This window comes from Sander lucioperca, chromosome 11 (genome assembly GCF_008315115.2).
Source record: "Sander lucioperca isolate FBNREF2018 chromosome 11, SLUC_FBN_1.2, whole genome shotgun sequence".
Taxonomy (NCBI): Eukaryota; Metazoa; Chordata; class Actinopteri; order Perciformes; family Percidae; genus Sander; species Sander lucioperca.
Window position 1 is genome coordinate 13,334,603 of NC_050183.1, and position 13,789 is coordinate 13,348,391.

A 13,789-nucleotide genomic window follows, 5' to 3' on the forward strand; every position below is an offset into this window, starting at 1 on the left:
ATATCGTGTCCCCCCTGGAGCTACTGTAGTTTGTAACTGACACAAATGAAGTCAAATTTCGACTGCAGAGTGGAATAATGTAATGAGACCTGTGACACAACACAAATATCCAGTGAAGTGTTAATATATCAACACAACTAATACTAGAATATTGTGAAAAATGTGTTGTGTAATGTCTTAGGGTCATTAGGGTTATCTTAACTTTAGTTTTACATTTTTAACAACAAAGCCTTCTGTTACAAAGTGAAGTGGAGGAGTTTGAAAGACATAGGATGTGTGGGGGGGTTGTCTAATGTAAGACCCTATTGAGCTGCATAATGGATATGGACTGGCCAGGATATCTTGACCTCTGCTGCATTGATTTTGACCATTTAGAAAACAAATCTGTCTTTTCTGAGTCCCCAGTGCAATTCTAGAACCCTGAGGAGCCTCTATAACCTCAGGGTATGTAGTTCAATTGTTTTTTTGAGCAAGACACTGAACCTTCAAATCCTTTGGATGAGCCACTAGGCCAGCCTACAAATCTGTGTGTGTGTGTGTGTGTGTGTGTGTGTGTGTGTGTGTGTGTGTGTGCGCGTGTGTGTGTGTGTGTGTGTGTGTGTGTGCGTAGCAGTCCAACACCAAAAATTAAGTCCAACATTTTATTTATTTGGGTAACATTAACAGTATATATTGTCTGTACATTTTATTACCAGTCCTTCCAGAAAAATGCGTTTTTTTGTGATTATTGCGGGCAAAAATCCTTGATTATGCGGCACGTTTTCTTAAAAAAATGCGATGGAATATGCGGGATATTTATGCAATTTTATGCGATGAAATTGTGGGAACTTGCAAAAATTGCGGTTTCATCATGGCTTCATCGCGGGGTTTGTAGCTTTTCGATGATGTTCACGTTGAGTAATTACGTCACTTCATAACGTTCCCATGGCAACAGGGGAAAATGGCTGCTCTTGTGTGAAGTAAACGCAACATTTTTCAACTTTCTGCTAAGATATATGTGACTTTTTTGCAACGAAAATGCGAGGATTATGAAATCATGCAAGCCCCGCATATTTTGCGCGGAAATCGGCAATTTATGCGGCGAAAGTGCGGCGTATTTGAAAAAAATGCGTCCCCCGCATAAATATGTGGACTTTGGCTGATTATGCATTGAATTATGCGATCGCATAATCACGTTTTTCTGTATTACCCAACATGAGGGTCTCTGTACTGTAAACAAATTTTTTTTTTCAAAGTGTCCACTTTTTATTAGCTAAGAAAAAGAGTCCAGTTCTCTCAGTTTTGTCAACGGGGTAAGCGAGCATCCACAAAGCTCCTATGGAGCCATTTTGTTGCTATCAAGCCATCACCCGCCGTTAGCATCCTATTGACTGCCATTCATTTTGACGTCACTTTGACAGCGAATAACTTTACATCTGAAGTGTTTAAAGACTCTATTTGTCCATTGTTTATTTCTAAAGAAACATGACAATGTATAAAAGGCTCCATTACCTTGTATCTCACGTTATGGCTCCGTAGCAGACGTTTTTGTAAAAATAGGCTAACGATTGTGTCATAACCACGCGACTTACTGTCGCATAGTAGAGGAATTACCGTGTAGTACAGGAGAAGCTCGCAGGCAGTTTCGACTTATATTAGCTGTTTAAGTTTAATTACTAATGTTAACTAGCATTTTAGTGATCAATAATTAGCCTGTGCCTATGTTATCTCCTTACATATACCTACGCTCTCCGTCTCTGCAAGATTCGGAATGATTGAGATTTCTCTTGGCTACCAGAAGACTTACAACTTTCAGACAGGTTGCTCACGTCACATCTACGTCAGCAAGCTCAGTTTGAGGCTGCGCAGTAACGCTCAACCCTCACCGGAAAAGTGCTTCTAATATACTTCACTGGTCTCCGTAGAAAACAACAGCGTCACTTTGTCTTTAACTGTCTATGAGTTTTGTAACAATGTGTTTGTCAGATTATCCAGTGGTTTTTTTTGTAGTTGGTTTATTTAGCCTAAGAAGTAGAATTACCTCAACTAGGGTGACCAGATTTCCCGGAACTAAAACCGGGACACTTTGCGCGTGACCGTAGTGCACACACTTTTTAACTTGAACATGTGCCAGCCTAGGTCAGACATAGACACAGACAAATTAGAGACAATTTTGCCAACAGCACACATAGGCCTACTGCTCACAACATAATGGGGTATCTCAGTTAATATTCATGAATTTCCTTGGTATGTAGCCTACATATCTAAGAAATAATAGGCTATTAAAAGACATTGAGTGAGTTCCGTGTGGGACCAACTTTATTTTTCAGAATGAAAGCATTCTTTTGGAAAATGCATCCACTGAACTTATGAAAAACTGCGTGAAAAGGTATTTTTCATTGCATGGCACTAAACGAATTATGAATTCATGCATGAATTAATTAATGATTTCTTCATTCCTTTATATCTTATGAGTCATCAGGAATTGAGTTCATAGCCTCTCATTCATGACCTCATGCATGAACAATACATCAACTAAAGCATTAGGTAAGGTGGGTACATCATTTTGCACAAGTTGTGTTCAAATCAGAATTTGCGTAGTGATGACCAAATTTTTTTGCAGACAAATAAATAATCATGATCATGCTTAATAAATCATAATTCATAATGATGTGCCCACATACCTAATGCTTTAGTTGTGTTGTTCATGTATGGTCATGAATGACAGACTATGAGCACGTCAATTCCTGATGATTCATGGGATATTAAGGAATGCAGTAACACATAAATCATTAATTACATAATGCATAATAACACATAGCCTACATCAATTAATTCATGCATGAATTCATGATAATTCATGTACCCTTACCGTAAAGTGTTACCAGTGTTATTCTAACCGACAACACACACACACACCAACAACAACCCATGAAGGAACACTTACATCCTTCAGTTTATCTGAAAAATTATCCACTTTGGAGATACCTAGTTTTAACTGGACATCAACTCTGCGGACTACCAGGAATAAAATAAATATATATAAATAAAATGTGTCAAAATTGAATATACTAAGTCTAAAACAAATAAACTCGAATCAGCCTGAAATATTCCCCAATGTGGAATGTGAACTTAAAGCGCTTAAAAATGTCTCCTAATTTAATTTGGCTTTCGAACACTAGACTGAACATTTTATCCCTGCTGTGGAGTTTTAACTTCTGTTTATGGTGTTAAACTTAGTGCAGCAGTGTTTCACCACTGCATCTTGTGGGCAGAGCACTCTGTGTGTGTGTGTGTGTGTGTGTGTGTGTGTGTGTGTGTGTGTGTGGCTTCAAAATAAACAAATAAGTTTTCTTGTGTTTGGTTTGCACTCCAATCAAATTAAAGTAAGGTTTAAAGTGATTCTGGTTTGGGCAGGAAAATTGAATGCCAGAAATCTTGGCAGTTAGTGAAGTGATGGATGATTACTTTGCCAGTAAGCACTAACAGACATTTTCTGTTCATTTTTTCATATGAAACAGCAGCTGTCTTCCTTATTTCCACATAAAGCGAACATATTCTATTAGTATACTTTATAATGATCGAGTTGTAGTAATGTCTTCTGACAAAACTGGATTATGGAGTGATGAATGTCATTTTAAAACCACCTCTCTTTGTTGTTGTTTTTTTGTTTCAGCTGCTGCAAATATCCAGCACCAATGTCTCGGCTTGAGGTAAATAAGGTTCATGGCTTCCCCTCTTATATACACACACACACACACACACACACACGCACACACACACTCACATTGCTGCAGCTGTGAATCACGCCCTGTCTCTCTGTCTAATGATGAATGTGTTTGGACTTATCTCAGGGCCATAAAGGTTTTATCTTTACTTCAGGGCTTTGTTCGCAGTTAATAAAGACACAGGGGACACACACATTCACACACCCACACACACGCACACACACACACATACACAACACATACAAACGCTCACAATAGGTGTCTGATAATGAACTAGTCAGGGTTACATCAGTTGTTGTTTAAAGCTAGAAGCATTTAAAGTGGCTTTTAATGTATTATCTTACACAGAATAAAGCTTCAAAGACTGTTTTGGTAAATGCATTTTCAAGGGCATATTTGGTGATTATAACTTAAATGAAAGGAGTCTCTGTCTGTCTGTCTATCTGTCCCTAATATAAGTATGCTGCTTCAATCAGATTCCTGCCAGTAACCAATAAAACAAACTAAAGCTGCATCTGATATTACATTTTTGAAAGCAGATTTTTTTCCCATCCACACAGAGTTGTTACAGAAAAGTAAGTCTACTACTACTACTAGTCTACTATGTCTGCTTTAAATGCAAAAGCTTTTGCAGTGAGCATACACAGCAAAGCACAAGTCAGTGATTTGAACTCAGATCCACCCATCTTCGTCCGCTTATCCGGTATCGGGTCGCGAGGGGAGCAGCTCCAGCAGGGGACCCGAAACTTCCCTTTCCCGAGCCACATTAACCAGCTCCGACTGGGGAATCCCGAGGCGTTCCCAGGTCAGGTTGGAGATTTAATCCCTCCACCTAGTCCTGGGTCTTCCCCGAGGCCTCCTCCCAGCTGGACGTGCCTGGAACACCTCCCTAGGGAGGCACCCAGGGGGCATCCTTACCAGATGCCCGAACCACCTCAACTGGCTCCTTTCGACGCGAAGGAGCAGCGGCTCTACTCCGAGCTCCTCACGGATGACTGAGCTTCTCACCCTATCTCTAAGGGAGACACCAGCCACCCTCCTGAGGAAACCCATTTCAGCCGCTTGTACCCTGGATCTTGTTCTTTCGGTCATGACCCAGCCTTCATGACCATAGGTGAGGATTGGAACGAAAACTGACCGGTAGATTGACAGCTTTGCCTTCTGGCTCAGTTGAATGTAATACCGCACCCGCTGCGCCGATTCTCCGACCAATCTCCCGCTCCATTGTCCCCTCACTCGCAAACTCCTTCACTTGGGGTAAGGACTCATTCCCTACCTGGAGAAGGCACTCAATTGGTTTCCTGCTGAGAACCATGGCCTCAGATTTAGAGGTGCTGATCCTCATCCCAGCCGCTTCACACTCGGCTATGAACCGATCCAGTGAGTGCTGAAGGTCACAGGCCGATGATGCCATCAGGACCACATCATCTGCAAAAAGCAGCGATGAGATCCCCAGCCCACTGAACTGCAACCCCTCCCCACCCCGACTACGCCTCGATATCCTGTCCATAAATACTAGAAACAGGATTGGTGACAAAGCGCAGCCCTGGTGGAGGCCAACCCTCACCTGAAACGAGTCCGACTTACTGCCGAGAACCCGGACACCCGGAGATTGGATGGCCCCGAGAAGGGACCCCCTCATCCCATACTCCCGCAGCACCTCCCACAGTATCTCCCAGGGGACCCAGTCATACGCCTTCTTCAGATCCACAAAACACGTGTAGACCGGTTGGGCATACTCCCAGGCTCCCTCCAGGATCCTTGCGAGAGTGAAGATCTGGTCCGTTGTTCCACGACCAGGACGGAATCCGCATTGTTCCTCTTCAACCCAAGGTTCGACTATCGACTGAACCCTCCTTTCCAGCAGCCTCAGTGTCAGTGCCCGGTAGACTTTACCGGGGAGGCTGAGAAGTGTAATACCCCTGTAATTGGCACACACCCTCTGGTCCCCCTTTTTGAACAGGGGAACCACCACCCCAGGTCTGCCACTCCTTAGGCACCGTCCCAGACTTCCACGTAATGTTGAAGAGGCGTGTCAACCAAGACAACCCCTCCACACCCAGAGCTTTAAGCATTTCTGGACGGATCTCATCAATCCCTGGGGCTTTGCCACTGTGGAGTTGTTTAACTACCTCAGCAACTTCCACCAGGGAAATTGATGACAATTCCCCATCATCCTCCAGCTCTGCCTCTACCATAGAGGGCGTATTAGCTGGATTAAGGAGTTCCTCAAAGTGCTCCTTCCACCGCCCTATTACCTCCTCAGTCGAGGTCAACAGTGTCCCATCCTTACTGTACACAGCTTGGATGGTTCCCCGCTTCCCCCTCCTGAGGTGGCGAACGGTTTTCCAGAAGCACCTTGGTGCTGACCGAAAGTCCTTCTCCATGTCTTCTCCGAACCTCTCCCACACCCGCTGCTTTGCCTCTTTCACGGCAGAGGCTGCAGTCCTTCGGGCCCTTCGGTACCTTGCAACTGCCTCCGGAGTCCTCCGGGATAACATAGACTCTGGAGCCTGTTTTAAGAAAGTTGCCTCTTCTGAAAAAAAAATATCCTGTGGAAAAGAGAAAGCTGAAAGTTTAAAAAAACTAAAGAAATGCCCTCTACATAGACATGACCTCAGTGTCAGTGCCTTGATGTCTGAGCTGCGGAGCAAATTTGACCGCTCATTTCTACAAGAAGACATTTTCCTTCATTAGAGTACTGCTGTGTAACATCCTTCTGAATCTGTGACTTATTCAATTTTAAGGGAGCTCTAAAATGCATAAAAACAAGACTTCCGTGAACATTTACCACAATATATCTAAATCAATACAATAAAGATAGGAATGATATTAAAAAGAATAAACTATTTCAGTCTAATTCTCACAGATGTAACCATTATGCTTTATATTTGATTTCTGACTGGTACTTTCTGGTTCGATGTAGCAGCATTACACTACTATTTGTTATCACAGACAAGTTTAGGAAATTGAGCTGACACTGTAACTATAAACCCCCCACAGCTTTACCCCTGGCTGCTATGTATAAGTTAAAGGTGCTGTAGGTAGGATTGTGAAGATCCAGGACTTAGACTTAGAAAATCGACAACTTCTCAGTCCCTCCCCCCTTTCCGCTAAAGCCCAAAACGGTCTTCTAAGCCCGTCCCCCCACAAGGGAGAATAAATGCGTGTGCATGAGCAGTGATTGACACGCAGTTAGACATGCAGGGGTACAATTTGGTTTTGAAGAATTCTACAAGCAGCAATACCACAGGCCAGCAATCGGCCTGTTCCAAACAGGCACATTTTCAACAAGCACTGTACTAGTAAGTTAAAGTACAAAAAATCCAACTTTCATGAAAACATTCTGTTTCTGTCTGCCTGCAGAGTTAATCATGGCACACACACACCTTCATAGAGAGGTAGAAGGTTGATTGGAGACTGGCTCTATTTATGGAGCAATGCTAATCATACTCTTTGCACCCCCGGGTGTCATTATACATACAGGTGAATGTTTCCAGCTTTGCATCAGAGGAACAGGCTTCTTCTTGCTGGCTGTTATTCGCTCACACGTGTCACACGTCACTCGCACAGTGGGAAGGCTTATCCAGCCTCGCTCCTCTCACCATTAGGATGATTTAATATTCATTTTCCTAATTAGGAAAACAGCAATGGCTTTGATTGCTCTCATGAAGGACAAACGTGTCCTGATGAAATGCTCTTATCATCTCTGATTACTTGTCTTTGTGTGTGTCCGTGTGTGGCGAAATACTGCACTGTATGTGTGCAATTTCTTTATCTGTGAGCATATGTATACCTATGTGTTATGCATGGTAATAGAGTATAGATAAGTATGTATGCTGTGCAGGGCAGATGGGAGCACAGTGGATTGTGGAATACCTGTGGCGTTAGACTTTGGATGCATGTTTGAGCAGCAAGATGTCTGAGCTGCCATCGTTAGCACTCAACACACACACACTACTCCCTTTGATGGCTTAAATGCTCCACAGTGATATATCTTTCCTTTTTTATTTTGACAAAGACGTCTGATTCTAGCAAAAAAAAATCTGCACTGTGGGGAGCAGGCAGGCTTCATCAATCAGACCCATTGGTAGCAAGGCAAGGCAGTTTTATTTATATAGCAACAAGGCAGTTCAAAGTGAAGGAGCAGTTAAAGAGAATATGAAAACAGCTAAAATAGTATAAGACAGGTATGAAATACATGGCAGACAACATACAGATCCTAAATATTAAGCACTGTACTCTTCTTATGAGGTGAACAGTCCACCAATCAACTTGTTTATTCCAAGCACAAAAGGCTGAATTATGACAGCAATTGTCTGTGTTGTTTTTGTAAGAAAATGATTGGTGGAAGGTGTCTAGAGCCAAATCACAAGGATCTGTTTAGTGACACTAGAGCTTTAAATAACTGCATTTAAGGGGAATTGCCACATTTACACAACAGGCTAATTGACTAATTTGCAAAAATACATCAAGACACATAAACAGCAGAGAGAAAGATTTGTCAGATAATAAATCCAAAATGAAAAATAAAACAAACTATTGTAATGGAGAGGAAATTAAGAGAAACTCCAACTGAACTAAAACTTGATTTGCTGCAACAGATTGTAGGCCTTCTGTTCACATAGCATAATACCCTATAAAAAAGGCTTTTGGTATGCTAGTTTCAAGTGTATAAGAAATAAATGTTTGATGTGCATAGACTAGGACCTGTGATGACATAATGACAACAGTGTGTTTCCACACGATGATGCAACAGTGCATTATGCAGACTCTGATTATCTTAATGTTATGTTTCTAAATACCTTAAAGTTGTGCCCCCTTTTTGTTGACCTCCAGTAGTGATATAAGTTAGAAGTGTACTCCAGGTTCTATCAGTACCACAACAGTGACATCTACCTACGTCAGGTAGGGTTACAGGTGCAATAAAGCACACTTCTAAAGTTGGAGGTTTGAAGTTTGTCCAGACTGCGATAATAACTTGTCACCTGCAACTCTTTGTGTGACCAGTTTGTTGCTTTAGCTTCATTAACCTTTTCCCTGCAATGTAAAATGCTTCCATAGCTATTTGAAATAGATCTACTAACTTTTCACTGGTCAAACTTAACTACTTGATGTTACATTCACATTATTCCAGTAGAAATCAGAAAATGAAAAAAAAACAGAAATTCCAACGCACCACTGCAGTTGTACATACTGTATGTAAACAACTATGACGCTCTACTTGGGGCAAAGCAGTGTTTGTTAATGTTAGCATGCTAACACTCTGATGCTAAGCAGGCATCATTTTTCCCATCTTTACAATCTCAGTTTAGCATGTCAGCAGTTTAAGGTTTGAGTAATGACTTGTATTGTGTTTGTATTGATGTTTTTGTTACAAAACACATTCATCTGTACTGAATTGAGCTGTGATGAGCCACTACTCTTATGAGGTGAACACTGATGCAGTTAAGGTTTTGGGTTTGATTCCCACTGTGTCCTGCAGCACTATGCTGAAAATACGACAAGAGCTTCTGGAGAGAGTGAGTGAGTCATAGCATTGAAAAACTCTTGATTAATGGAGAAGCCTGACGAGGACGAGTCCCTTTAGCTCATTGGTTTTTGTAGAGGCAACGCACCTGCTGTCCCATCTGATCACACATCAGCCTTACTGCCTCCATCTCATTCTCACTTCCGGTGTGGGGCATAGCAGGAGATCAGACAGGTTTTATTATTTTTTTTTTTTTTAGACAAACGTTATTAACACAGAGCTCAGACAGGTGATAAGACAACCAGCTGCTTCCTCCCTGCTGCTGATTGGCTGGAGAAAAATGTGTCATTCAGCTAAAAAACAACATGTTGAAGCAAACCAGAAAGGTGCCATTGTAAATGAAGTTATATTGTGCTTGCAAAATGTCAACGTGATTGACAAAACAACACTGTGCTGCAATACAGAAAAAATTAATATAAAAAAAGCCAAATTTAAAATTAATAATTAAAATAATTCCATCTAAAGTCAGACTAAAACTAATACAAAGACACCCCAGAAATACACAGATTATTAGGAACACCTGTTCAATTTGTCGTTAATGTAATTATCTAATCAACCAATCACTTGGAAGCTGCTTCAATGCATTTAGGAGTGTGGTCCAGGTCTAGACAATCTCCTGAACTCCAAACTGAATGTCAGAATGGGAAAGAAAGGTGATCTAAGCAACTTTGAGCGTGGCATGGTTGTTGGTGCCAGACGGACTGGTCTGAGTATTTTCCAATCTGCTCAGTTACTGGGATTTTCATGCACAACCATTTCTAGGGTTTACAAAGAATGGTCTGAAAAAGGAAAAACATCCAGTATGCGGCAGTCCTGTGGGCGAAAACACCTTGTTGATGCTAGAGGTCAGAGGAGAATGGGCCGACTAATTCCAGCTGATAGAAGATCAACTTTGACTCAAATAACTACTCGTTACAACCGAGGTATGCAGCCAAGCATTTGTGAAGCCACAACACACACAGCCTTGAGGCGGATGGGCTACACCAGCAGAAGACCCCACCGGGTAGCACTCATCTCCACTAAAAATAGGAAAATGAGGCTACAATTTGCACAAGCTCACCAAAATTGGACCTTTCAAGACTGGAAAAATGTTGCCTGCTCTGATGAGTCTCGATTTCTGTTGAGACATTCAGATGGTAGAGTCAGAATTTGGCGTAAACAGAATGAGAACATGGATCCGTCATGCCTTGTTACCACTGGGCAGGCTGGTGGTGGTGGTGGTGTAATGGTGTGGGGGATGTTTTCTTGGCACACTTTAGGCCCCTTAGTACCAATTGGGCATTGTTTAAATGCCACAGCCTACCTAAGCATTGTTTCTGACCATGTCCATCCCTTTATGACCACCATGTACCCATCTTCTGATGGCTACTTCCAGCAGGATAATGCACCATGTCACAAAGCTCAAATCATTTCAAATTGGTTTCTTGAACATGACAATGAGTTCACCGTACTAAAATGGCCCCCACAGTCACCAGATATCAACCCAATAGAACATCTTTGGGATGTGGTGGAACGGGAGCTTCGTGCCCTGGATGTGCATCCTACAAGTCTCCATCAACTGCAAGATGCTATCCTATCAATATGGGCCAACATTTCTAGAGAATGCTTCCAGCACCTTGTTGAATCAATGCCACGAAGAATTAAGGCAGTTCTGAAGGTGAAAGGGGGTCAAACACGCTATTAGTAGGGTGTTCCTAATAATCTTCAAGGTGAGTGTATAAACAAGTAAATGTCCACAGCTGGACATGTGACTGTTAAACTCAGCCACATTGTTGTGATAAAAACCGGTGTTCAGCTCTCCGACACAAGCACACAAAAAGAGAAGTAATGCTTCCAAAATAAGGTTGTGGTAGAAGAGAAATAGCATTACTGATTGGTTGCATGTTTACGATGGTTTGCATAACCTGATTTCTCTAAGTAACCTGCAGTGAATGTGCGAGTGTGATTCGATTCTGGGGACACCAACACTACTCGTCAGAACATTTCATATTCAAACAAGGTTTTTAGTTCTTATACTAGCAGAACTATAGTAAACTAAGAAACGAACAAAGTCACCTGGTGTCACTGAAAAGGATTCTTGAGCCTCTCTTCAACTTGCTCAATGATGAGCTTGACAGTTAATTCTTGGCCACAACTCAAGAAGCTTTTGCACTTATCATACGGCCTTAATCAGCAGATGAAACAGATGGAAATGTAGATGTTCAAACTTTCCATTATTCGGAGCACTTCTTCTTGTTCATGTGGGCTTAAAAGATGAAGAAAATCGATATCCAATAGGACCAGAGACAAAGACTGTCTGAGATGACGGTGTGTATTGTTGCTTGAGGTGGATGGCAGGTCTGCCATGACATGTTTGGTTTTTGATGCTTGACGACACCAAGCAGGGAAATAAGACTTGTTGTTGCAGCTTCCAGGATGGCAGATCAATATCCATCACCTCTCTCTCTCACCAGGTGACGACTCCTTGAACTTTGCTGAAGCACAAAGGAAACAGAGGCTCTGAGCTGCCGGGGCCTGGGCCAAAATGAGCATGGATTTTTGGGGCTACCTCAATTTCATTTGACACTTTTCTTAATGATTATTTTTTAGTGTGTTTTCCTTTTATTAGACCAGCTTAAGAGTGGCAGGACATTTGGGAGAGAGAGAGAGTTAGTTAGTTTAGTCTAGTCAATGTTTTGAACATGTTAAAAAAAAAAAAGACAAAAACTGAGAGAGAGAGAGAGAGAGAGAGAGAGAGGGGATGAAACGCAGCAAAGGGCCACAGGTGGGATTTGAACCTGGGCCGCTGCCATGGACTGAGCCTACAGGGGCGCACGCTCTGCTGGGTGAGATAGACGTTGCCACATTTGACACTTTTTAATGAGGAGAAGTCCACAGACACACACACACAGGCTCACACTGGATTCACCATAGTGCTGTTTGTCAACCAGACAAAGTTGCTGTCTCTCCGCTACTCTCTTTTCTCTCTCTCTTTTACCGCTATGATCTGCAATTACAGTGCAGCATCGGATATTAAATGGATTTACAGGGAGAATATGCAAAAAACACCAATTAAATGGTCAGGAAAGGAGACAAACAAACTAATTACTGAGTGTCAGATGTGAAAAGTGTTTTTGCTACGCCTGCAATACCCAGAGGGCAGATGCCACATGTCTATTGACTGATGTGTGTAAATGAATTATTGATTCACTTATTTATTGAACGTTTTCAAATTGAGACAGCTGAATAATTTCAGCATTTAGTTTGTTATAGTAGGGCTCTTATGATCCTCATTTGAACTATTAAACCATATATATACATAATATATTCATGCATCAACAGTGATGTTTTGCAAACATATGGTAATTGTAAGTGATTAGGTTATATTTCATAATTTTTGTGGGACATTAATGTCTCATCTCTAATGTTTTATTAATGGAGTTCTGAGTCATTTGTGTTATTGCTAACTTGATTGAAGTACACATCATACTCGGGCTACATTGTGCATTCATACTGCATGAAACACATCTATAATGATATACAGTATGTTGTAAAATGTAGCCTACACTTCATATACATATTCATATACAAGAGTCTACAGCATGCTTGGAGCTAAATGCTAGGATTGGCATGCTAACATGCTCACAATGATGACAGAGAAAATATATTGTGCTGCAAGCACGGTTAGAAAAAGCTAATGAATTTTATTGTATTATAATGACAGGTGTTTCCTCTCAGTATAATGCAATACAATTTAACAGCACTACAAACAAACTGCACCCTCCAAAATTACCATTAAGTTTAACCTCTCTAAACAGTTTCAACTGAAACTGAACATTATAACCTTTATAAAGGCAGAATTCTTTGCAGGCCTTTTGTATTATTTCTTTTAGTTACGTATATTTACTAAACTGACAACTGAGTTTATATTCTTATGTCATTGAAGCTATATATCATGTCTATACTTATACTCCGCAGCGTTACTTACATGATATAATCTTGCTGTCTTATGCATTGATCACACTGACGTTTTGGACTCTCATGTTCTTTCTCCGTTCCCCTCGGGGTTCAGGGTCGTCGGGAGTCTCTGCCTGCGGTCCAACAGGCGGTGCGGCGTCGTTTCTCAGGGCCGCTGCTGCTGCCTCCTCTGTGGAGGAGGCACTCCTGCCAGGAGCGCCCATGTGACAGCCGGCGCTCGTCTATAACACACAATCTGCCTCTGGACCGTCTGGAAGTTCTCTACAGACAAGCACTGGCCAGTCATGATGAGCACAGGTCAGTAACACTCATATACACTTTGTTCCTTCTATTAATTGATGAAACACAATCAAAAAGCTGCTTTGCATCGCTGTGTTTTTATGTTTTTCATATTACAGGTTAGTATACATACTGTGCATATTATGGAGATTAAGCACTCTTGCTGTTGGTTATGCTTTTATAATACTGGTGCCTGTTAGTACCACTCCTGCATCGTTTGAGAGCTTTTAAGCTGCCTGTTGATGTTAATGCAGCATATTTACTTCTGAAAAGGATAGATGTTTTTTGTTGTTGTAATTCATCGTGTGAGTTGTTG

General features: G+C 41.6%; 1 protein-coding gene across 1 annotated transcript in view; it reads left to right on the forward strand.

Moving 5' to 3' along the window:
* Positions 1-13,789, forward strand: part of LOC116053030 (cAMP-specific 3',5'-cyclic phosphodiesterase 4C-like) — a 107,122-nt gene that overhangs the window by 8,428 nt on the left and 84,905 nt on the right. The window contains exons 2-3 of the mRNA XM_031303891.2: positions 3,656-3,692; positions 13,289-13,491. Of these exons, the coding sequence (XP_031159751.2) occupies positions 3,678-3,692; positions 13,289-13,491 (218 nt within the window). The 5' untranslated portion in view covers positions 3,656-3,677. The remainder of the gene's footprint in view (positions 1-3,655; positions 3,693-13,288; positions 13,492-13,789) is intronic.